Source organism: Stigmatopora argus, chromosome 3 (genome assembly GCF_051989625.1).
Source record: "Stigmatopora argus isolate UIUO_Sarg chromosome 3, RoL_Sarg_1.0, whole genome shotgun sequence".
Taxonomy (NCBI): domain Eukaryota; kingdom Metazoa; phylum Chordata; class Actinopteri; order Syngnathiformes; family Syngnathidae; genus Stigmatopora; species Stigmatopora argus.
The window spans coordinates 6,857,024-6,881,939 of record NC_135389.1 but is presented as its reverse complement, the minus strand read 5'-3'; the positions used below and the strand labels follow the sequence as shown (position 1 = coordinate 6,881,939).

Genomic DNA, 24,916 nt, shown 5'->3' with positions numbered 1-24,916 from the left:
ACACATTTGCCCGCGACCCTAATGAGGATAAAGTAGTTCCGAAAATTACATGACAATGACAAATAAGTAACACATTTATACTCCCTATTAAAACCATGAATATGGAGGTGAAAATTGTTAATCAGTGACCATCTTATACGATTGAAATTGTAATTTTAAGGCAATTTTAAGGGTTAAACAAGGTAATGAACTAGGCAGCACAGTGGCACGAGGAGACGAACAACCATGAGGATAAAGCGGTTCAGAAAATGAGATGAGATTATCATTAATTATTATTATTATTAGTATTATTAGTAGTAGTATTATTAGTAGTATTATTATTACTATTATTACTATTATCATTATCATCTCATCTCATTTTCTGAACCGCTTTATCGCGGGGGGTGCTGGAGCCGATCCCAGCTGACTTCGGGCCAGAGACGGGGGACACCCTGAATTGGTGGCCAGCCAATCACAGGGCACAAGGAGACAAACAACCATTCACGCTCACACTCGTACCTAGGTGCAATTTAGAGTGTTCAATCAACCTACCATGTATGTCTTTGGAATATGGGAGGAAACTGGGAAGAAGATGCTAACTCCACACAGGTGGACCAACCTGGATTTGAACCCAGGTCCCCCACTGTGAGGCCGACACGCTAACCGCTCAGTCTCTTTTATTATCATTATTATTATTGTTATTGTTATTATTATTGTTATTGTTATTATTATTATTATTATTATTATTATTATTATTATTTAATTATTATTATTACAACTTTTCTCATCTCAAGTAGACAGTGAGATTGAAACATTAATATTTATTACTCTGACGGACCGGCACCTGGTGGCTTGTGGACTGGTACCGATCCATGGACTGGTGGTTGAGGACCACTGGTGTACAGCACAAGAAAGGGGGGAAAAAGACTGATTCTTTTTTTTTGAGGATTTATATGTATTGTGTGGTCTAACCACTGTTCGCTGGAGGCAATGTGAAAAAAATCTGATTAATGTTTGAACTCTAATTAATTTCTGTGAAGCCTCACGAATTGGCGAAGCTCTGGCAGGCACCAAGATGTACACACGCGCACGCACTCCTGCATGCATAGCAGCAGCCAAACACACTGCAAAATCGAGCGAGACACGCACGCGAAATACGCACGCGCTCATGGGAAATGGATGAGCTGATGCAGGCTATTTCGGATCCAACATGCGCCCTCTAGTGGCTGGGATGGAGTTCAAAAGGAGCGGGCGATCGCCGGCGATCCACAGTGATTCTGGCGCTTGAGTTTGACAAGAGACGCAGTAAAGTTAGGAGCGGACTTGAGACGTGCAGCATCGCGCAGAGCATCATGGCCAACAAAGCACAGCCTCCTCACCTGCATCTGGCTGAGGTCACCGCATCCCAATTTCTTGACATCTGGAAACATTTTGACGCTGATGGTGAGGTCATTTAAAAAATATATATTTTTGTATTAATAAATGGCTCCGTTTGCTGGTGATGCAAAAAAAGAAAGGGAAAAACCGCATGTAAAATGCAAATACTTCATTTAGTGCTATGCTGCAAAAGAATGGATCTATGTAATTTAGAGAGTAGAAGAAAGTCTTTACAATGAGAGCGTTTAATAAATTTATTTTTTAATTGATTTTTTAAAATTTATTTAAACAAAAACGTCACTAGAATAACCGACTTTGGTTTACAACGATAGAAATACTTATTAATATTATTGATTTGTAATTTGATATGTAGATATTTTGTGGAAGGATTGTGAGAAATTGTGAGTGATGTGGCTTGAAGTTCATTTTTATATGTTGACATTTAGTCAAAGCAATGCAGCAAAATACAGTATTGGGTGACATCTTAATCATCAAATTTTAATCTAATTTTAAATCTATACATGTGCCCTCACTCTGAGATGTGTTTGTGTTAAGTGGGTTGTTTATGTAGTGTGTGTGTAGGGGTGGGGGTTACAGGACCGATTTCATATGATTTGATTGCTTAGCCGCAAAACCACTGAATGGTCGTTTATCTCTCCGACTGGCGACCAGTCTAGGATGTAGTCTGCCTTTTGCCCGAAGACAGCTGGGTTAGGTACCAGCAACCCCTGCAACCCTTTCGAGGATGGACGCTATGGAAGATGAATGAATGAATGAATGGCTTCTCAAGGAATATTTTCCAATTTGCATAGCCAAAATAATTGTGTTTTATTAAATATGATGTTTCTCCTTTTGATGAATATGCATTTTGCATGAAAAGTAAAGGAAATTAATTTCTCTGGCGTCACTTTTACTTTTGGATTATTTTACAAATGGTCTTTTCACTTAAGATATCTATGTGAGAGCGTAATTATATTATTGTAATACACCAGAGTGATCAGCGAGCTGAAAAGGAAAGATGAGGAATCCACTTTTATCGTCTCAATAGCTGATGTATTGTATGTATATATCATGACATTAAGTGTGGGCAATTCTCCCAAAAAGGCAATTAGACAACATTTACTCAATACGTGATTGTGGGCTACAATACAAATTCATGAATGTTACAGTTTTTTAAGCAGATCAGATTAAGATTGTCACGATTGAGGTATGATATATACATATATATATATATATATATATATATATATATATATATATATATATATATATATATACTACCCCTCATCCCTTTAAACATGATAAAAGTACACACATTTTGTATGAACTATGTGAGAAAGATGAAACAAAGATAAGAAAAATATTTATCAAGTCTTTAAAATGAACAAATATTAACAATTATTAATTCACATGTCATCTGTGACTTTTCTCATGCTTATTTACTGAGGGTGTGAATCTTTCCCTCAAAAATACTCAATCTATGGCCTGATTACTGAAAAATAGTTAGTGGTCGAAACTGATTTGATTGAACATTCATTCACCTTCTGTACAATGCATTCTCGTAAGGGTTGTGGGGGTTGCTGCAGCCTATCCCAGTTGACTTCTTGCGAAAGGCAGACTACACCCTAGACTGGTCACCAGTCAGCCATAGAGCACACCGAGAGACAAACGACCATTCTCACTCACAATCATGCCGCCACCAGCAGGAATTGAGCCCACGCCTGTGCGCATCGAAGTCTGGCGAGTGAACCTCTACTACAACATCAGGCAGCAGGATTGCACACAAAGTGACAATTTAAACTCCAGTACTTTAAGTTACTGACGGGAAAAAGAAAAAATATATACACATTAATTTTAAAATCGTACGACTTTCTATCATTTAGAATCCAAAACGCAATGCACAGACTTTTGGGCTTAATAGTGCCTGGACTAAATTATAGCAACTTGATTGTCTTTATTATGTCCTGAAAGCCTGCGTTTTCTACTATTCTATGAGTCTTGTAATTTAACAAGCAATGAATGCAGTTACTTCCTTGGTCCTTTTTTTTTAGTTATGGCTGAATTGTGGTTGGAAAAACTGATGTATTTTGTTCTGCCTGCTCTTGCTGTGCTGGTTGTTGTAGCTGTGCTAGACGTGTAAGCCTTCTGGTCCCCCGCATCAGTCCCACCATGCTATCGCTATAGGGGATGATAAAGTTCATCGTCTTTCCATTGTATTGGATCAGTAGTCACCAACTTCAGTCCCCAAGGTTCCCTGCCCAGTATGTTTTCTGTATCTCATTCCTCTACCACACAGCCTCATCTCATTTTCTGAACTGCTTTATCCTCAATAGGGTTGCGGGGGGTGCTGGAGCCTATCCCAGCTAACTACAGGCCCCAGGCGGGGGACACACTGAATCGGTGTCCAGCTCATACTGAAACCAAAATTCAACTAGCCTAACCTGTATGTTTTTGCGATGTGGGAGGAAATTGCAGTACCCAGAGAAAACCCACTCAAGCCCGGGGAGAACATGCAAACTCCAAACAGTAAAGACCAACCTGGGATCGAACCCATGACCCCAGAACTGTGAGGCCGATGCGCTAACCACTCGTCTGCCTGGCCCCTCAGTTTTCAGCAGTTAATCTTATACGGTTCGCCACAGATTCAGGGTGTCCCCCACCTCTGGCCCAGAGACAGCTGGAATTGGCTTTAGCACCCCCTGCGACCCCAATGAGGACAAAACGGTTCAGAAAATGAGATGAGATGAGAGCTTTCTAATTGTGTGCCATCAGATTATTCAATAAAATATTTAGAACGATTCACAAGCCCATAACATAACTCTTTCATCTTCACATCAAAAATGTTTTTTTATGTCCTAATCATTTTTGTTGCACCATTACCTACCATGTAATTAGTATCTTCTTTGACTAACATATTCACAAACCCTACCATCTACCTGCAAGTCTTTATCTTCTGCCTTACTGAGTAGCAATCCTTAGCAGTCTGTTTTTTATGGTTACCGAATGTGGAATAATTGTTTTCTTTGGACTCTTGTTTTTTTACATATTGTGCTTTACAACAAGGTGCTTTGCCAGTCAAATTCTCCCAGCACATCAATACATTTGGCTACAGTGTATGAGTTCTCCTAGGAGTGTAATTTTTACACAGCAGAAAGAAAGGGACCTAATTTGTTTGCTTGGAATACGCAAACAACACAGAGTTTGTAGCTAAAAATACAAAGCAGTTTATCCAAAGATGATGAAACCATTTATTCCACTGTTGGCTCTCAACTCGAATGCATCCCTGTCTTCCATCTCCTCTGCATCCCTCTCATCTTTCGCTGCTGTCCTGGTCACATCTTTCTAATTCAGTCTGTTCCAAGCTTTAAAATAAACACCTGCACATTCCCCTGCTATTTATAGAGGATTTGCTGTCAACGCTTTATGTTAAGATGTTTTTTTTTAAATCTTGCATATTAATCAAAATCACTCACACTGAGAGAAAACATTTGAAAAGGCAAAATGCACTTCTCTAAAGCTTTGAATATGCATTGAGTTGGCACTGCTCACCTCTAGATTTCAAAGTCAGAAACCCAAGTCAGAGTATGGACTCTTGGTATTGGATTGGACAACTTTATTCATCCCGTATTCAGGAAATTTCATTGTGACAGTAGCAAGAGGGTGATTAGACAGAACAACAAAGCAAAAGCACAAAGTACAAAGCAAATCAAAGTAAATGGGATCATTAATAATCACCAAATCAAATCATTAAGACAGAAAAGCAGCAAAAACACAAAAACGAGCAAGAGTGGACGGAGCTACTGCCACCGGCGCCATCTTGGTTGCGGTAGCAAAGACGGATACAGACTCAAAAAGATGTTGTAAAGCTGGAAAAAACTGGAACCACTCACAGGAAGTCTTCCACAAGATGGGGAACTTCTGCAGACTGTGACCGAGGTAGAGAATATGCAGAGTCACTCTTCCAAGCTTATCCGCACAGTTCCTCAGTAGTCTGGAGCTGAAGACAATAGTAGCATAGTAGAACTCCTCGACTCCGTTTCCGGCCTGGTAAGCGCCGACAGCTCTTCCATCTTATCCCATGATGGAATGGTTGGTCAGAAGCGTTGCTTCTTCTCCCGGCACTTTTGTCCAGCTCCGAATTTCCAGCGGCATTGAGGTGTTGCTCCTTCTGCTGCGTATTGTAACAGCTAGTCCCATGTGTATGACAGCGTAGGCATGGCTGAATGGTTCCAAAAAAAGAAGTAGCGGAAAGAAGCCAGGCTAACAGAACAAGGAAAGTTGTAAAAACATTAAAGTAAAAAGTATAAAGTACAAAGTAAAGTAAAAAGGAATGTATTAAGAAATATTAAAATGTAATTTAAAAAAAGATAGAAGGGCTGTAAAACACGAAAAACATGAGAGTGGACAGAGCTACTGCCATTGGCTGCCGCCTGAACGGCGCCATCTTGGGCAGTATGTGTGATGCAGTATTCCAATAAGTGGGTGAGTTTATATAAAAGGGGCATATTTTGCCATTTAATATACCCGGGTATATTAAATGATTTTTGCTTTTTTGAGCCTCCTGTTTGTGAGCCATTTAATATACCCCTGCTGTTTAATATACCCGGATATATCAAACGGCAACTCAGCTTTTTTGGCAAGATTTGTATGGTGTTCATGGGGGCATAATTATAGATACTTAAGTTCATTAAAATTCCACGTCAGACTTTATTCAGCAGTAAGTAGTTTTAACCTGAGCAGTAAGTACGTTTAGTCAACAAAACGTTGATGCACCCCGTCACGGCATAAAGAGTGCGTAGTGGATCGTACCTTCCCGTTTGTGCACCATTTAATATACCCCTGCCATTTAATATACCCGGGTATATTAAATGGAGGGGCATATTAAACAGCAAAATACGGCAATCATTATTGTACTTTTTCATGCAGGAATAGTGAACAGTATTGTCATAAGTGAGTTAAAAGTCAAAATGATATAAAATAAACACCATAAAAACACTGTCCCTACATCATGGTTATTTAGCAGGTTTGAAACCTCTCTACCTCGATAAACAATGTATTACTGTATGCCTAAAAGTGGACCTTAATGGATTTTTGCGGTACGTACTGTGCATTGGATTTTTTGGGGGTATTTTACCATTGAAATAGAGAGAAAACAGTTTTTCTACATTATTTAATGTGTGATTTACATTCATACAAATATTGTAATATTAATCTCCTCAGTATGACATAATGAATTTGAAGTAAAACAATATTGGATTGGATTGGATAACTTTATTCATCCCGTATTCGGGAAATTTCTTTGTCATGCTTCGTGAAACATTGATTTAAAATTGTCTCCCAACCTGTCAATTACCATTTAACATTGCCCCCCTTTTGTGTAGCTCTGTGTTTGGACTAATTGATTTAATGTTGATTATTCTTTGCAGTAAATACCTACCAGCAGCCTGGTGTCTGTCCTTTGATATAATAAAACTATACTATTTGTATCATTGATGCATGTGCTTAGATAGACCTCCAGTGAAGCTAGCCTGCCTTTTTACCTGTTTGCAGTCCTTTGTCTTCAATAAGTGAAAAACATATGGTCAGTGTACTTTACTTCATGAAATTTATCATAAAGCATCTTGAGTCTGCATTCTGCCTCTAACCAAAGCCACGTCCCTTCATCACTTGTGTGGGTGACTCATGGATAGAGCCATTAAGGTTTCAACTGCATAATGTGTCTTTCACAAATATGTTTTAAAAAAAGACCAAAAACACAATGAAATAAAGTAGCTAAGTAACTATCAGAATGTAAAAAGTTAATTTCATGTGCAATCTTTGTCCACATTATGACAGCGCTTTGAAAAATACATATTGAAAATCACTACATTTGTCAATCAGTCGGTCACAATTTGAGACAAATTATTTTGTTGTTTACCATTCACCATGTAGACACTTATAGAAACTGAGATGCCAACATGATTTAGTATTCAAACATGTATAAAATGAAGAAAAAATAAAAAAACACCACAACTAAATGAAGAGATGGCCTGGTGAAAGAGGGTTAGTATATTCACCTCACAGTTCTTAGTGGAGCCAATCTCTGTTGGGTTTTGAGCTGCCCATGTGGAGTTTGCATGTCCTCCCCGGGCCTGCGTGGGTTTTCTCCGGGTACTTCGGTTTCCTCCCACATCCCCAAAACATGCATGGAAGTCAGTTGTAAACTCTAAATTCTCCCTTGGCATTTCATAGAGAGAAAAAGTGGTAAGGAAAACAAATGAATGAAGAATGAACTGTATATGAAGTCCGCAGCTGGTGTGAGTAGGTCTCCTCAATTTTAGTCAAAGGATCAAAAAATATTTGGGGTAAACCATCACTTTATAATTTAAATGCAAAAAAAGAAGACTTAAAACAGATAGAATAAACATAAGCCGTAATATACAGCTCTTATTTTAATTGAATGCATGACAACTTCCTAGGAAATGCATTCAATATTTTATTGAAATCTTTTTTATTGACATCTCCTGCAATTAAACTTGTATTCAATCATGTAGTACTTGCGCTAATTGTCTCGAAGGTCATTTCTCCCCAGAGAGCTAAATGTCAGTAAGGCCTACTGGAGAGAGGCTCCATAGCAGGGAGGCTGTCCTACTTATGGAAGCAGCAGGAGCAAGCATTTATAAGTTGTGATAACACTAAGATGAACATGCGTATACATACACACACACGCACACACCATTGTCTGCTAAGATGTCAGCAGGTTGGAGGAGAGAGTTTGAGAGAGAGTGGAGAAAAAACAGATGACATTATAATCTTTGTTAATGTTAGATGAGACAGCTATGCCTTCCAGTGGTTTATTGAAGCATCTAGTTATATCGTTCAGAGCCATGAATCCATTTATCTGACAAACATCTTCAAAAACACTGGTCAGATAAACACATGCCACTTTTTTGAAGAGAGCACATATTTTTATGCAACATATATATATATATATATATATATATATATATATATATATATATATATATATATATATATATATTGCATAAAAATATGTGCTCTATATATATATACAGACGCTCCCCTACTTACGAACATTCAACTTACGAACAACGGTACATACGAACATGTCTGCAAATTGCGTTTAAGTCCAAAAATGTTCGCAAGTCCAATTTTGTATTTCGCGTCTTTTTCGGAGTAGTACTTCTTTCCGCCGCTAATACCGACGCCTGGCGCTGTGAGAGCTCAGCTCACCCAGCATCTACCTTCTTCGTTGCAATGCGGAAGTGCGTGAATGTATCTCCAGTGTGCAAAGAACCTTTTTCATTTGTATCATTAAATATCTCATGCATCCAATATTGAATATGGTTGGTAAAAAGCTAAAGGCTTCTATTGAGGGAGTTGCAAGGAAGAGGCAAGCCATTTCATTTGAAACGAGTGGCAATAATAACGAAGCTTGATGCGCGTCAGAAAGTGGTGAGCGTTGCACATTCAGTACCATTTATAAACAGAAAGATCGAGCAGCAGGACCAATATTGAACGTTGCACAAAGTTTGCAAATCAATTGAATGATGCCATACAGTGCTACGGCATCATTTATGATGAAAAAAAGAAGAAAACTGTGCAATCGTCATTAGGTCGCTTCTTTTGGCCAGTTTCTAATACATAAATCTATCTCTCTCTCTACAGTACTGTACATATTCTCTCCATTTTATTAATTTTTTTTTTTTCAGTACAAACCAATGCGTGTTACTTATACAAGCCTTAAACATACAAATGCACTTATATAAACCTTCAATATACTTATATAGGCCTTAAACATAAATTATAATACAAAATATAGCACTAAATCAACTTACAAACAAATTCAACTTATGAACAATCGCTCGGAACCAATTGCGTTCGTAAGTTGAGGAGTGTCTGTATATATATATATATACATCTAATGTCATTTTCGATAGACAGCTTGCTGATTGTGAATGACTGTGGGCTGAAAACATTCACGATTAACAGCTTCTCATTCATGATTAACAGATTCTAATTGACGAAACTATTGAAGACAGGATGAAGAAGGTTTTGATTTTTTGTTTTGATTTACACAAATTCCATCACTTCACAGTTAAGTCAAGCTTCCAATGTCCTCTCTGCTCCATTTGCCAATGTACCCATTCAAGTTGACAATGCTATTCCATAAAAAGCTTTCAAAGTGTGTGCATTAATAACTTTGAATTATCTCGTTTAATAGGTCAAACTATTGAACTGGAAGGAAAGTTAGCATGCGGCTGTTAAAAGGTTCATGTTAGCATTAATACTACGATGGAAAGATGACACTTCATGGCCATTCTGGATATACAGTGGTACCTCGTCATACGACCGCTCGTCATACAAAATGGTCGTCTTACGAGGGAAATTTTGATCGAATAATTCGCCCGTGATGCGGTCAAAATTTCGTGATGCGACCAGTTAAAAAATTAGTGTGGGAATAAAATAGATTAGATTAGATTAGAACTTTTTTGCATTTTTTGCATCTCTTTCGTGTATAAAATCTTTCTACGAGCATTGGCCGGACTTTGCATTTCCATACCCGTTTTTCCCCCCACTTTGGTCTACATTTACATACCAGGTAAACAACAATGGATCGGCAGAGTTTTGCAAAGAAAAGATCTGGAATATATTTACACTCGGTAATCAGACACGGGGAAGCGGCACGTTCCAAACAACTCTTGATGCGTTCGTTTTGAAGGCTCCGGCGGAACGTCGGGGTGGGGCCAACCCGTTACAAAGGTAAAAAAGATTAAAACTAAATTAGAATTCAGTTTTGTGTGAAGTTACATTAAACGTCTGTATATATTAATCCAAGTTAATTTAAATTTGTTTGTTCGTTTACGAGTGCCGTGGATAAAGTCAGCCCCGAACAGCCCCCCACCCTCCGCCTCCGTGTGTGTCGTCCCCTTCCCCTCCGCGAAATGCGTCTAATTTTACTTCTATTAAACACATTTTATTACTATTAAACCACTCGTTATTTATTACTTTGTCAATACACGGCGAATTAGAAGAAATAAAACATGTTTTACACGAGTGCGGCGTTGCGGTGGATAAAGTCAGCCCCGAACAGCCCCCCCCCACCCCGCCTCCGTGTGTATGTCGTTCCCTTCCCCTCTGCGAAATGTGTCTAATTTTACTCCTATTAAACACATTATTACTATCAAACCACTTGTTATTTATTACTTTGTCAATACAGACGCTCCCCTACTTACGAACGCAATTGGTTCCGAGCGATTGTTCATAAGTTGAATTTGTTTGTAAGTTGATTAAGTGCTATATTTTGTATTATAATTTATGTTTAAGGCCGATATAAGTATATTGAAGGTTTATATAAGTGCATTTGTATGTTTAAGGCTTGTATAAGTAACATGCATTGGTTTGTACTGAAAAAAAAACATTTAATAAAATGGAGAGAATATGTACAGTACTGTAGAGAGAGAGAGAGATTTATGTATTAGAAACTGGCCAAAAGAAGCGACCTAATGACGATTGCACAGTTTTCTTCTTTTTTTCATCATAAATGATGCAGTAGCACTGTATGGCATCATTCAATTGATTTGCAAACTTTGTGCAACGTTCAATATTTGAGTCCTGCTGCTCGATCTTTCTGTTTAGAAATGGTACTGACGGTCGAACGATTCAATGCCCGTGAAACGCTTACCACTCTCATGCGCATCAAGCTTCGTTATTATTGCCACTCGTTTCAAATGAAATGGCTTGCCTCTTCCTTGCAACTCCCTCAATAGAAGCCTTTAGCTTTTTACCAACCATATTCAATATTGGATGCATGAGATATTTAATGATACAAATGAAAAAGGTTCTTTGCACACTGGAGATACATTCACGCACTTCCGCATTGCAACGAAGAAGAAGGTAGATGCTGGGTGAGCTGAGCTCTCACAGCGCCAGGCGTCGGTATTAGCGGCGGAAAGAAGTACTACTCCGAAAAAGACGCGAAATACAAAATTGGACTTGCGAACATTTTTGGACTTAAACGCAATTTGCAGACATGTTCGTATGTACCGTTGTTCGTAAGTTGAATGTTCGTAAGTAGGGGAGCGTCTGTATATATATATAGAGCACATATTTTTATGCAATATATATATATATATATATATATATATATATATATATATATATATATATATATATATATATATATATATATATGTTGCATAAATTTGCAGACATGTTCGTAAGTTGAATGTTCGTAAGTAGGGGAGCGTCTGTATATGGCGAATTATAAGAAATAAAACATTTTTTCCAATCTAATATCCTGTTTTTGGTGTTTTTTTCAGAGAGTTGAAACAAATTAATTTGTTTCCCATTCATTTCAATGGGAAACATCCGCTTGAGTTACGAGAATCTTGTCATACGAGCTCAGTCCCGGAATGGATTAAGCTTGTATCTCGAGGTACCACTGTATTGGTTTAGGGAAGGTATTTGTATGAACGGAAATCTATAGTTACTTTATGAAACACTTTCATTTTGCTATAAAAATCCTTAGACAATTTCAATTTATAGTTTTGACTTTAAATATGACTACTATGTATTTAAAACAAAGTCAAGATATGATTTAGGTGTTTACTTATTTGCAAAACAATGTATAGTAATGGACATTTTATATGTAAAATTGCTGGCCCATCTATAAGGAATTTGGAGAATTTCATTTAAAAGCGCACTTCAATAAAAATATTCATAATCCCTTGCAACCCTTTCGAAGATGGGCGGTATGGAAGATGAATGAATGAATGAATGAATTTTTGGTAATTGAGAAACAAAAGATTTTTTTTCGTCCTTAGTCAAGAAGCACAATGAAACAGAAATGAAAAGAACAAAAGAACTGTACAAGTTAATGATTAATAACAAAATATAATAAATATACAACCTCTAATTTTACATTCACAGATTTCTAATTTGTATCTCAGGGAGAATTTCGTGAATCTTCCTAAAATAAGGTTGAAAATCTCCGCTTTACTTAAATGTCAGTCTGTTATGTGTGTTTTTTTCTCCTTTGTTTCTGAAAGGCAATGGCTATATTGAAGGGAAGGAGTTAGAGAATTTCTTCCGGGAGCTGGAATCAGCCCGGAGAGGAGCTGGAGTGGTGAGACAGTATTGAAAAACATTCCTAGTGCTCATTACTTCATATTTTTCACTTAATTAGTATGTGTTGTATTTGTAGGATCCTTCAAACCCAACATTTAGAGAAAAGATGAAGGACTTTATGCAGAAGTTTGACAAAAACAAAGATGGAAGAATTGAGCTGTCAGAGGTAAGAATTTGGGTGAATCATTGTTATTTTAAAATGTCTTTACTTTGTTTTTGTACTTTTTCCAAACTGTTAATGTTATTGTCTTAATATGACAGTTTGCATTCAGATCTGAGTCCAATATTTCACCTTTGGTTAACTCAATCAAGATAATCTGAAGATTTTCTGTCATTTTTCTAGGCCACGTACAGTGATCTAACTTTTTATGGGCATAGCTCAACAGATTTATTTTGTTCACATACACTAACTGTACGTGACAACAGTGACATCTGCATAGTAGTTGCTGTATAACGTTATTGGTGCATATTTGCTGGGCTAATGAAATAATGTACAGAGTTAAAATTGTCGAACCCATTAGGTTGTAGTTGTTTAATCTGAGACCTAAATACAAATATGAAAGAGGTATGCACTGTGCTAGAGGCAGGCCATGGTGTTATGATCATTTTAATGCAATCAAATTGTTGACATGGACAACAGCGACTCTCACTTCTAGAACAGGGGTGGGCAAATTATTCTACAATGGGCCGCACGCAGTGGGTGTGTGCTTGCGTTCCAACCTATAAAGACGAAACCTTTCCACAAATCTGCTATCTCAGAATTGCAGTCAGGTGCTTTTTGTTTCCAGCAGAATCCTCATTGGTTAAACTGTCTGTGCTGGATCAGTTGGAACAAAAACCTCCACCCAGAGCGGCCCTTGAAGACTGGTTTCCCCACCCCTGGTCTAGAAGAACTAGACTTTGGGAGCCCAAACTAGTCCTCAACAACCGCAGTGGATGCAGTGTCTTAAAAGTATAATCCATTGATTGCAGTCAGGTGCAGCTTGTTTCAGAAGAAAGATTATTGGTTAAACTGTCCATCCTGGATCAGTTAGAACAAAACCTGCAGCCACTGCTGCCCCTTGTGGAATAATTTTAATACCCCTGAAATAGACTATAAAGAAGAACTGGACGTCCCGGGAACATTACGCATAGCCTTCATCAGCTCCCATTTCAAGTTCACTTCAGAGCGCTGCCACGATATACGCCATGTTTTCCTCATTGCGTTTGTGAAGCCCATATTTGGGGTATTTATGTGCTATGCATTCTCTACATCAGTCTTTAGGAAGGAACCCAAATGCATGGATTGTGTAAAAAATTCCGAGAGGTCATAGAAAAGCTCATTCTTTTTTTTTTTATTGGATATGTTACAACTAAATGGTTGTACAGTATAATTTATGTTACCATACAGTCAAAATTCAAAGTAGTTACGATCCACAAAGGCAAAAGTAAGGATTGACCCTAAAGCAGACAACTCAAACCAAGGTGTGTTACAATATTTATTGGACCCAAAAACAGACATGAACATGAAAAAGAAGTAAAATAAAGGGTCAAGAAGGAAAGAAGGTCAACAGAGAAAAACAGCTGCAGAACACAACATAACTTTGAAAAAGGCTTTAAACTAGTTATTTTTGATAGTGAAATCAGGAAATTTAGAATGGATTGGAAATGTAAACTACTTCTCTTCCACAACCAGTCAAGTCAAATACAGTGGCCAATATCATTGTACACAGATATTTTCAAACACGTCCTGGAATTAATTTTGTAATACACGATGTTGAGTAATATTGAGGGCTGTCTTTTTGTCTAAATCTAGACTACCTTTAATCTGTGCCAAGCGAAGGGGCGTTTTAGACCATATTGTGGTAATTTTATGGTAAGACGAAAGCATGTGCATTAAAAAGAGATGGAATGCATTGGATATGTGATTGAACACGGCCAAGTTTTTCACACACTAAACAGGCTCACATTCCCTTTAAATTTGGTGTTATTTGTTGCTGTAAATCGTTACGAAGGGGAACTAGTTTGCTCAATGGAGGTCTGACCTGCTTTTGATATCAGGAAGTACAAGCAGACCGACCAGAGACATCACATGAATTTTACCAGGGAAATCTTTACAGTGAAATGGGCACTTGGAAACTCTTTCTTTTTTATCACTCATTTTCCTTTCGTTCGCATAGGAAAAGCGTGTTTATGAAATGGACCCTTGCACTGTCATTTCCACATCTGCAATTTACTGATTTTTATCTTTATCTTTTATATATCTATCTGTCTCTATAGCTGGCACAGATTCTCCCCACTGAAGAGAACTTCTTGCTCTGCTTCAGACAATTTGTCAGTTCCAGTGCCGAGTTCATGGCGGTATGTAGTGTTTTATTCAAGCAGGCTTTAGTACTGTAGTCACTATAGTCTTCTACTGGTTTCGGATTAGTGGGCTGTCTTTGCATCCAAGTCCGACAACTCACGGCTAGTCAAGGCACTTAATCTGCAGCATTTTAAAACCAAATTTAGTACAGTCTAATATCACATCAACAATAAACTTTTTGGCTTAAAATAACCTTTACTCAATTCCTAAAATCATCTAAATCTTTCCTGACCTCCCTGCAACATAAAATGAAGGGACACAGTTAACAAACTTTTGAAATTAAAGTAAACAAAAAAAGGTGTTTACTTTGGTGTACTATTATTATTATTATTTGAGTGGTTTTAGAGAAGTCCATCAAGAATGGCATTTCATTATTTCTTGTTTCAGGTGCTGGATTGTATCATTAGCTACGGGCAATTAGTAGGGTACAGTTTAACAATCACAGATCATGAATTTAAATGTTTTGTATATTATCGTGAGTCCAGCTTCTCTCAGGTTTCAAGTTAAATTATGTATAAATAGCCCATGTAAACTTTGATGGATGAATCATGTGACTTAGAAATGTCCACCGAGAGCTCTCCCTTGAAACCACCTTTCACTGAAAACATTTTCAGCACAGCAAAAAACATTCCTTCGCGGTATTTCTCGTGTGATGGGACAACAGACTAATTCAGTCGTCACATTATTTATTTACAGCATTTTTTAAAGAAAGCTACTTCATAAAACTGCATTGAATAAAGGTTAGGTAGAAGAGCTTTCTAGTAGCTTGATGCAGGATAAATAACGAATGATTGAAGAACTAACCCAATGCTGCCTTTGAAAAATTGTAAGCTCTCATAAATATGAAATTATTAAGTGTACCATTTCCATATTAAAGATAAAATCATGGCAGATTTCAGCAAGAAACAAGTGTAGTCAATTATGGACCGATATGGTGTTTTCCTCAGTGTCAGTAGAATGAGTGCAGGATAAAAAGGATGGATGACAACAAACATTTTGTGCGGAAACTTTATGAAATGTGGTGGGGAACCCGGGATCCAGAGTTGGAGAAGATGAAACAAGAGGGGAGGATTAATCGTCCTTTGTTGAAGTGTGTGTAGAGAAAGATGTGAGCATAGATATTTTAAAGGGTTGGAATGAGAAAGCAGGACCTTCTATTTTCAGGGTCATATATAATGAATAACACCAGTGCTAGCTCCTCTCTGCAAAACCAAGCAAGCGAGGGGATGTGGGGGTTGTAAGGGGGGAAATGAGATGAGAAAGGGTGAGGACTATCCATCTTTGAAAAGAATTCCTTCTTTGGACACGGACAGCTGTGAGATTAAAACATTAATTAAAACGGCATGTATGTTCAGTCCCTTTGTCACCTCTATGTATTAGCCCTAACCCTGGCAAGATATTCTATTTCTGGCGAACAATGTGTCGTCGCAACAATCCCGTAAAGAGACACTGGTGGTCAACCAAAAAAAAAGTGTCACCTTTGAAGAAAAATATATGGAAAATTAAATGTATTTCTCACTTACAATTTCTTTCAGGCATGGCGTCGATATGATACAGATCGCAGTGGCTACATTGAAGCAAATGAGTTAAAGGTTTGTATTTGACTTTATGAATAATTTTGTATGGTGAAAATGGCACTTGGCAACCATTCAAATAAATGTTTAAGATATAGTTGGTCACAAATCGTAATCTTTTGTTTTGTCTCTAATCCCACTCACCTACTCAAATTTCTAAGCACTCCACTCAGCCCAAGATGAAATAACCAGCCCCTTTCATCATGTTCATCTTTTACTGTACATCTTCAACTCATTGTTTGTTCACCTGCTTTTAAATGCCATTGGTTTTATTTTCCCTTGCCTGAAAATATTGAAGTCAGTGTTTGGATAAGTATGCATGCATGATGGTTTCTGCGATGTAACCCGATAGCCTTTCACCCAATAAAATAGTGAGAAAAGCATGTTACATAAACAATCTCATCTATTTATTTTTATTTGTATGCATGGTATTAACATGTTATATGTTTTGGTAGTAATTACAAGAACATTCATGTTTTAACTACCCATTGAGTGCCATTCCAGTTAAAATATAATAAGTCCAGAAAACAGTTATACTGTGATTTTCAGACTGGAACTACAACTTTTCCCTTTAAACACTGCAGTTTATCATCCAGTGTGGTGTATTTTATTTTTTAAAGTTTACTTGTAAAACATTGAGAGGTCTTGCTCAATAATGAATTCCTGGATGGAAACATTATAATTGAGCATTTGAAATGTTGTGTTTTTGTATTGGCTGCCTTATGGTGTAGACCAGGGGTCCCCAAACTTTTTCCTGTGAGGGCCACATAACTTTTCCCTTCTCTGATGGGGGGCCGGTGTCAGTTTGTAACAGAAAAAGTGTGACGATCGTAGGGGAGCTTAATTTTTTTTATTGTTTTCCAGAAAGCCACACATAACCAAATAACCCTTTCCAGGTTCTTTACAGAAAAAAAGTCAGGAAACATATAATAACACTATTAATGAAATAAATAATAACTAAATAACCCTCTCTGAGTTCTTCACAGAAAAAACAGGAAATAAATAACACTATTTATGAAATAAATAATAACTAAATAACTCTCTCTGGGTTCATAGAAAAAAAAGCCATGGAACATTAACTTTCTGTTGTGCCATGCACAATCTTCTCCCTTTGCTCTGAAGTTTATGCACGACACCACAACCGTCATTACAGAATTCCACGTCAACATTTTGCAGCACAGTGCTTGCTGGTGAATTTGGCAGTGGACTCGTAGCGGGGCGGATGAAAATGTGTGATTTATTTTTTGGGTCATTTCACCACTTTTGAAGTACAAAAAGTCTCCAAATTCTCTTGACAACATTGTTATGCTGCTAATAAATCAGTATCAATGATATCATGCATGCAGAAGAGTAATAAAAACAAAATTATAATTAAAGTGGTGGTAGAGGTAGTGTCAACGCCACAGTGACGCTCTATTAGTGCGTTCGGGACTCAGCTTTCTCACCAGTGATTTACCTATTTTACCTCACATGTTAGTGGAGAGCCATATGCACCCATGGAAAGAGCCACATATGGCTCCCGAGCCATAGGTTCCCTACCCCTGCTGTAGAGGTTCACTTGCCTGAATCGGTGTGGGCAGGCGTGGGCTCGATTCCCGTTGGTAGTGGTATGATTGTTTGTGCGGATGGACGTTTGTGTCTCTCTGTGCCCAATGGCTGAGTGGCGACTAGTCTAGGGTGTAGTCTAATCCGAAGTCATCTGGGATAGATTCCAGCAACCCCCGCGACCCTTACGAGGATGCCCGGTACAGATGATGAATGAATGTTTTTGTATTGTTATTTTTTTCCTAGTTTAATCTTCTAGCATAAAAGAAATGGGTGATATTAATGTGGAAAATATTTCCCTAAATTTTGCAAAGGGAAGCCCTCAACTGCAGGGGAAAAAAACAGGGCTGACTAATGTGATTGGATCAGATTTCCAAGATGCGAATTAGATTTTTTCCTGGCAGCAGCCTTTGAAGACATGGGTGCACTACTCAGAGGGTAAATAAAAACACAAGAATGATGCATTAATTCATATCACTTATTGTAAATTGATTAATGTCAAATCAAAATATCTACTGATTCAGAATCTCTACGTCCTGTGTAATACTAAGGGTGCTATTTTTCTATGTGTCATTATCTATTTTATTGATCTATTTCACATTTGTTATTACTTATCCATCATCACGCATCACATCAACATACAAAATTGGTAACTTTACTTTAATGGATAATGATTTTGTGATTAACTCACTCTGATTAGTTTAAACATTTAATGTGATATATACAGTGTATCGCCAAAAATCATCTCAGGAAGTTTTACATGAACACTCTTTGTCTACCATTGACGGCAATAAAGGTCCAGTCCCTTTTGTCTGGGAGGTCTATCAGAGATCATTAATTGGTCGCTTTAATATACATTTGACTTATTACCATGACATACACTGTATGAACACTATACAAATACCATGACTGGTAGTGAATAAGTTTAAAAGACCCCAAAATATTGAATTTTTTTGTGTTTGTGTGTTCAGGGCTTTCTGTCGGACCTGTTGAAGAAGGCTAACAGACATTACGATGACCAGAAGCTTGTCGAATACACACAAACTATAGTAAGGCACCTTTACATGTGGAAACACACAGATTTTCATTTTTTATGTTATAATGGCAATGCTTTTTTTTCAATTGTTATTAAACCTGTTGTTAATTACAACTACTGTAATTAGAAAACAACATTTAATGCAAAGAAAACAAAAGTCAACTGTTAATGAAAAGGGATGTAAACATGGATTTCAGTCTTGGAATTTCTATTGTTCGCTTGAGTGCTCTTGGTAGCCCGTGTCCTGTAGGTTTATATGTTTACAACCCAGATGTGCTTAACATCTGCTACTTCTTGGAGGCCCCAGAGGTGACCTGACCTGATTTGGTAAAGCAGGTTGCTGATCATACATGACTTCACTCTGTTACATCACTTAAGCGCAAATCTTTTATTAAGACTTTCACAAAAATAACTCCCAACTATTGTGTGAGGCAAAATATGGTGTTTGAATTCTAGCTGGCAGTGAAAGAACTATTGAAGGTGTTTTCCACCATTATTTAAACATGCACAAATGACTATTTATAAAGACGAAATTGCAAGATGGATGTGAAATACCACCACTCACATTCAAGGAACTACTCGGTTTTCCATTTACTGGCCTTCTGTACAAGGTGGTAGATGCAATTTAAAGTAGAAAATATAGACTTGACTGTGATCCATTTTATTTTACTTTTCAATTTTCTATCATACTGACTACATTAAACTATGAATAAGATGCCATCCTGTCAACCGCTTCTGTCTCTTCCCATCTCTGCTGTGCTTTGTAGCTCAGGATGTTTGATCTCAATGGAGATGGAAAACTAGGCCTTTCAGAGATGGCAAGGTAATGTGCAATTTCACTTCCCTCGGGTTCGGTTGAATCCATTGTCTGCATCGTGTATCAAATGAAAACCACTTTTCCATTGATTAAATACGCCGCTTTCTCAGACTGCTACCTGTTCAGGAGAATTTCTTACTCAAATTCCAGGTATTGTACAACATTTACCAAAGACAAAAATATTTGTCCTTTAGATTAATCACAGTATTCATATTACATAATTTTGTTTGTGTTGTTTTTTTTGTTTTTTTAAGGGTGTCAAGCTAACCAGCGAGCAGTTCAATGCAATCTTTGCTTACTATGACAAGGTATGTTGTAAATATGTAAAACACAATTTAACTGTTCTTCAAGTTTGGACTACATATTAAAAATTATCTTAATCTATTATCTTCATTAAACTAGGGCAAAAGTAATTCATTTTTATATTTGGAACAACTAAAAAGGGTTAAACAAATATCCCTGTAGGTTATTCTGTATCAGCGCCTAAAGATGTTCAATCCCTGGCCTGTTTTTCACTTTATCTTTCATCCAACTAATTTACTAGAGACTTTGAACACACCAATCTGCTGTCATGTAAACACTGTAGAAGAGCAAAATGCCAGGCCAATGTGATCAGACCATCTTGATATGTACGCATGAATTTAAGAGTATGAAAAGTTGGTTGCATAAGACAATGGCATTCAGCCTTGATAGCTTTGGCTATTCCATTTGACACTACTGTTAAAATATTCACCGCTCTGCAGCAGAGGGACTGCAGGAAAGAAACCTTGGTAGCAGCGTAAAGTTAAGCTCCATCCTCAACCCTAAAAATAGTCAGCCCAATCATGCACAAACAACCGTGTGCTCAGAGGTCAAGTTATGTGATTCTAACACTCTTGGAAATTAAGACAATTCTGTCACTTTACAAATCTGAAATTACTGCATATGCTACAATCAAGGAAAAATTAAATGAGACCAGGAAACAATGGCACCGTGTGTCTGGTCAGTTAAACTCTAACAAAGCAAAATTAAGTCTTTACAGAATAATGGCTGAGTCCTTGACACATGTTTCTCTGATTACTCGTGACTGTCCTTGACCAGATGTCTCCTCAAAGCCAAACAGAAGTTTTCTTTTTCCAGAGCCTTGCACTTCTCAGTTAATAAAAATTAGGAAGTATGTCGATAAACAATAAAGGAATCATTTATTTAGAAAATTCATCTTAAGACATTCAAATTGTACAGAGAAAAGGGAAATAACTTGAATTGTAAGTTGATTAAAACTAACATTTTATTTTTACTGAGAGATGTACTTTACATAAGTGATTCTGCATTCATTATTGACCCTTCATTAACAAATACTTTAATTTAAAATTTAATTGAAGGCACTCGGGCAAGCATTAAAATGTCACACCTTTTTCTGCTGCATTGTTTTAGGATGGGAATGGCTATATTGACGAGCAGGAGTTGGACGCCTTGCTACGAGATCTTTGCCAAACAAACAAGATGGTGAGACAGAAAAAAACGATTTTGGCAACACAACCTGAGTCTAGTTAACTCGGAGCCTAGAAGCAACAAAAAGGCTGCAATTAACTAATTAAAATAACCAGCCTTTGGACAAAAAATAAAAATAAAATTGGCTCTGAGGAATAATCGCCTTCGGTGCTATGTCTGAATCAATCCAACCCTCCAAAATTAGGCTATAAAACCTTTACTGCAGCTACAGCTGCGACAATGAATAAAAAAGCATCAATAATAACCTCATACAATTGAAATATTATTTGGGAATATAGCCATATTTTACCCACCAAAAATCCTTTTTATCTGTACACAAAATGCATCCTCCTTTCTTTCCTCATTCTTTACTATCGCCATCGAAGCTAATGCTGAAAGTCGAGCCTGTCCTGTCATATTTCTGGCATAAGTTTTTATTCGATTTAGTGCTGAAAATGTTCGTTCCCGGTTGTGACAGCCTTGCTTGCTTCGGAGTTGTCCGACCTTTCTTAATGATGTCCAGCTTTTTTTCTTGAAAAGTCTATCTTGAAAATGGCTTTGACAGTAAATCTGCAAACAAATCCATTTCAAAACCGCGATTAAATCAACACAACAATATATTTGCTTGTGCAGCTCGCTCCAGGTACAGTAGCTCTGGCTAGTCCACTCTATCAAAAAAGCAATGAAAGGAAGCTGACAAACAATTTGGAATTATTTAAGTATTCATGGACAAAACATAATTAACATCGGTCTGTGATTTACATATTTTTTACGCCAGCAGAGAAGGCCTTGCAGGGCTTGACGGTCCACCAATGCTAAGCATATGCTATACTGATTTCTCACTGAATAACAGAGGAGTTGCAATTTTAGTTAATGGACCCACTAAGAAGAAGAAAGTGGGACTGAGATAAGCAGATAAATGAGTCAGCTAGCAACACCTGGACATTAACTAACTGGTCTTTTAATGTCATGTAGGCTCATTTATAAATTCATATGATTTAAATAGGGCCGGTGAGCGAGTGGTTAGCACATCTGCTTCACAGTTCTGACATCAACGGTTCTATGTTCTGACCTTCCTATGTGGAGTTTGCATGTTCTCCCTCGGTGAAGGTTTCCCCCCTGTATTCTGGTTTCTTGCAACATTCCAAAAACATGCTTAATCGGCTGGTTGAAGACTCTATATATCGCCTAGTTATGAGTGTGAGCGTGAATGTTTGTCCGTCTCCTTGTGCCCTGCGATTGGCTGGCAACCAGGGGGTCCCCTGCCTCCTGCCCATATTTGGCCGGAATAGACTCCAGTGCCCCCCTGCAATTCTTGTGAGGATAAGAAGTACATAAAATGAACTCAACTGCCCAAAGAGCACACAAAAAAAGGAAACGGTTCCGAAAATTCATGCACACATGGATGAAAATATCAATTGCTATTTCTTTTGTATAAAATTGGGATTTGCATCAACAACATCCTAACTTGTGACACCACCTTTTGTCCTCCAGGAGGGAGGCTTGCAGAACTTGACAAGCTACAAGCAGAGCATCATGAGCCTTTCTGATGGAGGGAAACTCTATCGTGGAGAGCTGGAAATCGTCCTTTGCAAAGAGCCACTTCAGTGATTTCCTAATTTCCTATTGTCTATCCTTATTATGTCTGTTGTGCCTGCCCCTTTATCCCAGCAAAACACTCACTTCCTTATACCTGGCAACAAAACACCAGGTGCATGTGCAGGACCGACCTTTGACTCTCCTTCTAAAGCTATTACTTCCAAATGACAATTACTATGACATATCTTTTCTGTGTGAAGTGCTTAATTTTTACAACCTGATCTATCAATTTTAAGGCAACATTTTCTGAAATAACTAGCAAACCATTGTATGCTATTTGAAGACATCTGATGTGATGATTGAAGTTGACCTTTAATGTTGTTTATGGCCAATACTGTTAATTCAAGGTCTCAATAAAATATCTCAACATATTTTGTCTTTGTTTCGTTTCAATGCAAATGACTGCAGAGTTTATGAACAGTTGTCCACACCCTCTTTTATTTGTCCCATTTCATTTCACTTTTACTTTAGGAGATTGAAACTTGTTTGACAAAAATGATATCGTACAAAATTCATTCATTTATTTTCTGAACCGCTTATCCTCACAAGGAGCCGTGGGAGGTACTGGAGCCTATCCCAGGCTAACCACCAGGCGGGGACACCCTGAATCAGTGGCCAGCCAATTGCAGGGCACAAGGAGATTGAACGAACCATCACACTCACACTCATACCTAGGGCCAATTTTAGAGTCCAACCAGCCTACTCTCCATATTGTTGGGATGTGGGGGGAAAGCGGACTACCCGGAAAAAACCTGGGGAGAACATACAAACTCCTATCCTCGATCTGGGATCGAACCCTCGACCCCAGAACTGTGAGGCTGATGTACTAACCACTCTTTCCATCGGGCCCAAATTTATGTAATGCAAGTGAATTCCTATAGTTTTACATTGCATTTGCATATTAGTAGAAAAAAAACTTTGGCTCATCTTTCTGACAAGAGTTGAGCAACTTTGCCCCAAAATTGCCCAAATTAGTCTGTTAAGTATCAATTCCTAACTCATAGCTGATTCCCATAAAAAAGCGATGCAATTTATATAATACATGTCATTACATGACAAGGTCCACTAAGTCAAATAGTAGGCTATTTTTTGGCTAATCTTTATAAAAGTGAAAGCAAGGTTAACCATTAGTAGACACTGGAAAAAGGTCCTTAAATGAGATGTCACCCTGACCCAGGCGGATGTTGCACAAATAAATTCTAGTCCAGCCTTTGTAATTGAGTTGACGTGCTTCTAAAGCCTAAATTATACAGCAGGCATACACATGCGAGCTCCTGTATTGCAGTGGAGCTGAGGCAAACTCACATTATTTAATCACAAATATTGAAAACTTTGTTACTTACATATGCACAAGAAAAATCCATCACTTTTAATGCCTTGAGAATTTAGCAGATGGGATAAACTAAGTTATTTCTCAGTGACAACCCATTTTAAAGGTAAATCCCTCTATTTACTTCAGCCAAAAATAAATAAATACAACATATGCTTACTAATATCCACTAGGATACAAATTTGTCTGTCTTTCATATCTAAAGAATAAAATAAAATAATGCTTTCAGCATTAAGATGATAAATAACTAATCATTTTTAAAGTGAAGGTTTAACCTAAGCAGAAAAAAAGACAGAACAGCCTGATTTGGTCCTATTTATATGAGGGTGTTAACTTCATGTCCAAACTGTTGTTTGTTTTCTCTGTCCTATAACCAATCAAACATACTAAACAATCTGTTTTGAAGCCTGATAACATTTTCAACTTGTAAAAATAAACATAAAAGAGAAAGAAATTAGAATGAATAAAACAATTTCTTATTTGAACTTATTTATGTCAACAAAAAATAGATATGGCGCTTTTGGTCTACATAGTAGGTTCAATACAGTAGACCAACAGTGCAAAATAGTCAAAATAAAATACAAAAAATATACCATCAAAAACAAAAAAGGTTTGGACTACATCTTGTGGTGAGATTAAGTATTGCTTCCATCACCTTATCTTTTCTATTCTGAGTTTAAAAACTATCAAGCTTCTCGAACATAATACATATTTA

At 37.4% G+C, this 24,916-nt stretch overlaps 1 protein-coding gene across 1 annotated transcript; it reads left to right on the top strand.

Annotated features, from left to right (window-relative positions):
• Window positions 1-1,231: 1,231 nt before the first annotated feature.
• calb2a (calbindin 2a) lies at window positions 1,232-23,242 on the top strand. Its single transcript, XM_077596249.1, has 11 exons — window positions 1,232-1,422; window positions 12,408-12,484; window positions 12,563-12,652; window positions 14,746-14,826; window positions 16,366-16,422; window positions 18,921-18,998; window positions 19,753-19,808; window positions 19,913-19,952; window positions 20,057-20,110; window positions 21,216-21,287; window positions 22,767-23,242. The coding sequence occupies exons 1-11, from the start codon at window positions 1,332-1,334 to the stop codon at window positions 22,881-22,883; spliced, it is 813 nt and encodes a 270-aa protein (XP_077452375.1). The 5' UTR covers window positions 1,232-1,331; the 3' UTR covers window positions 22,884-23,242.
• The last annotated feature ends 1,674 nt before the right edge of the window (window positions 23,243-24,916 follow it).

Excerpts from the sequence above, each read along its gene's own strand:
- calb2a (XM_077596249.1), top strand. The coding sequence starts at position 1,332 with ATGGCCAACAAAGCACAGCCTCCTCACCTGCATCTGGCTGAGGTCACC. Across the intron at positions 19,809-19,912 it reads GGCCTTTCAGAGATGGCAAG|ACTGCTACCTGTTCAGGAGA; the intron begins GTAATGTGCAAT and ends CCGCTTTCTCAG. Across the intron at positions 21,288-22,766 it reads TTTGCCAAACAAACAAGATG|GAGGGAGGCTTGCAGAACTT; the intron begins GTGAGACAGAAA and ends TTTGTCCTCCAG.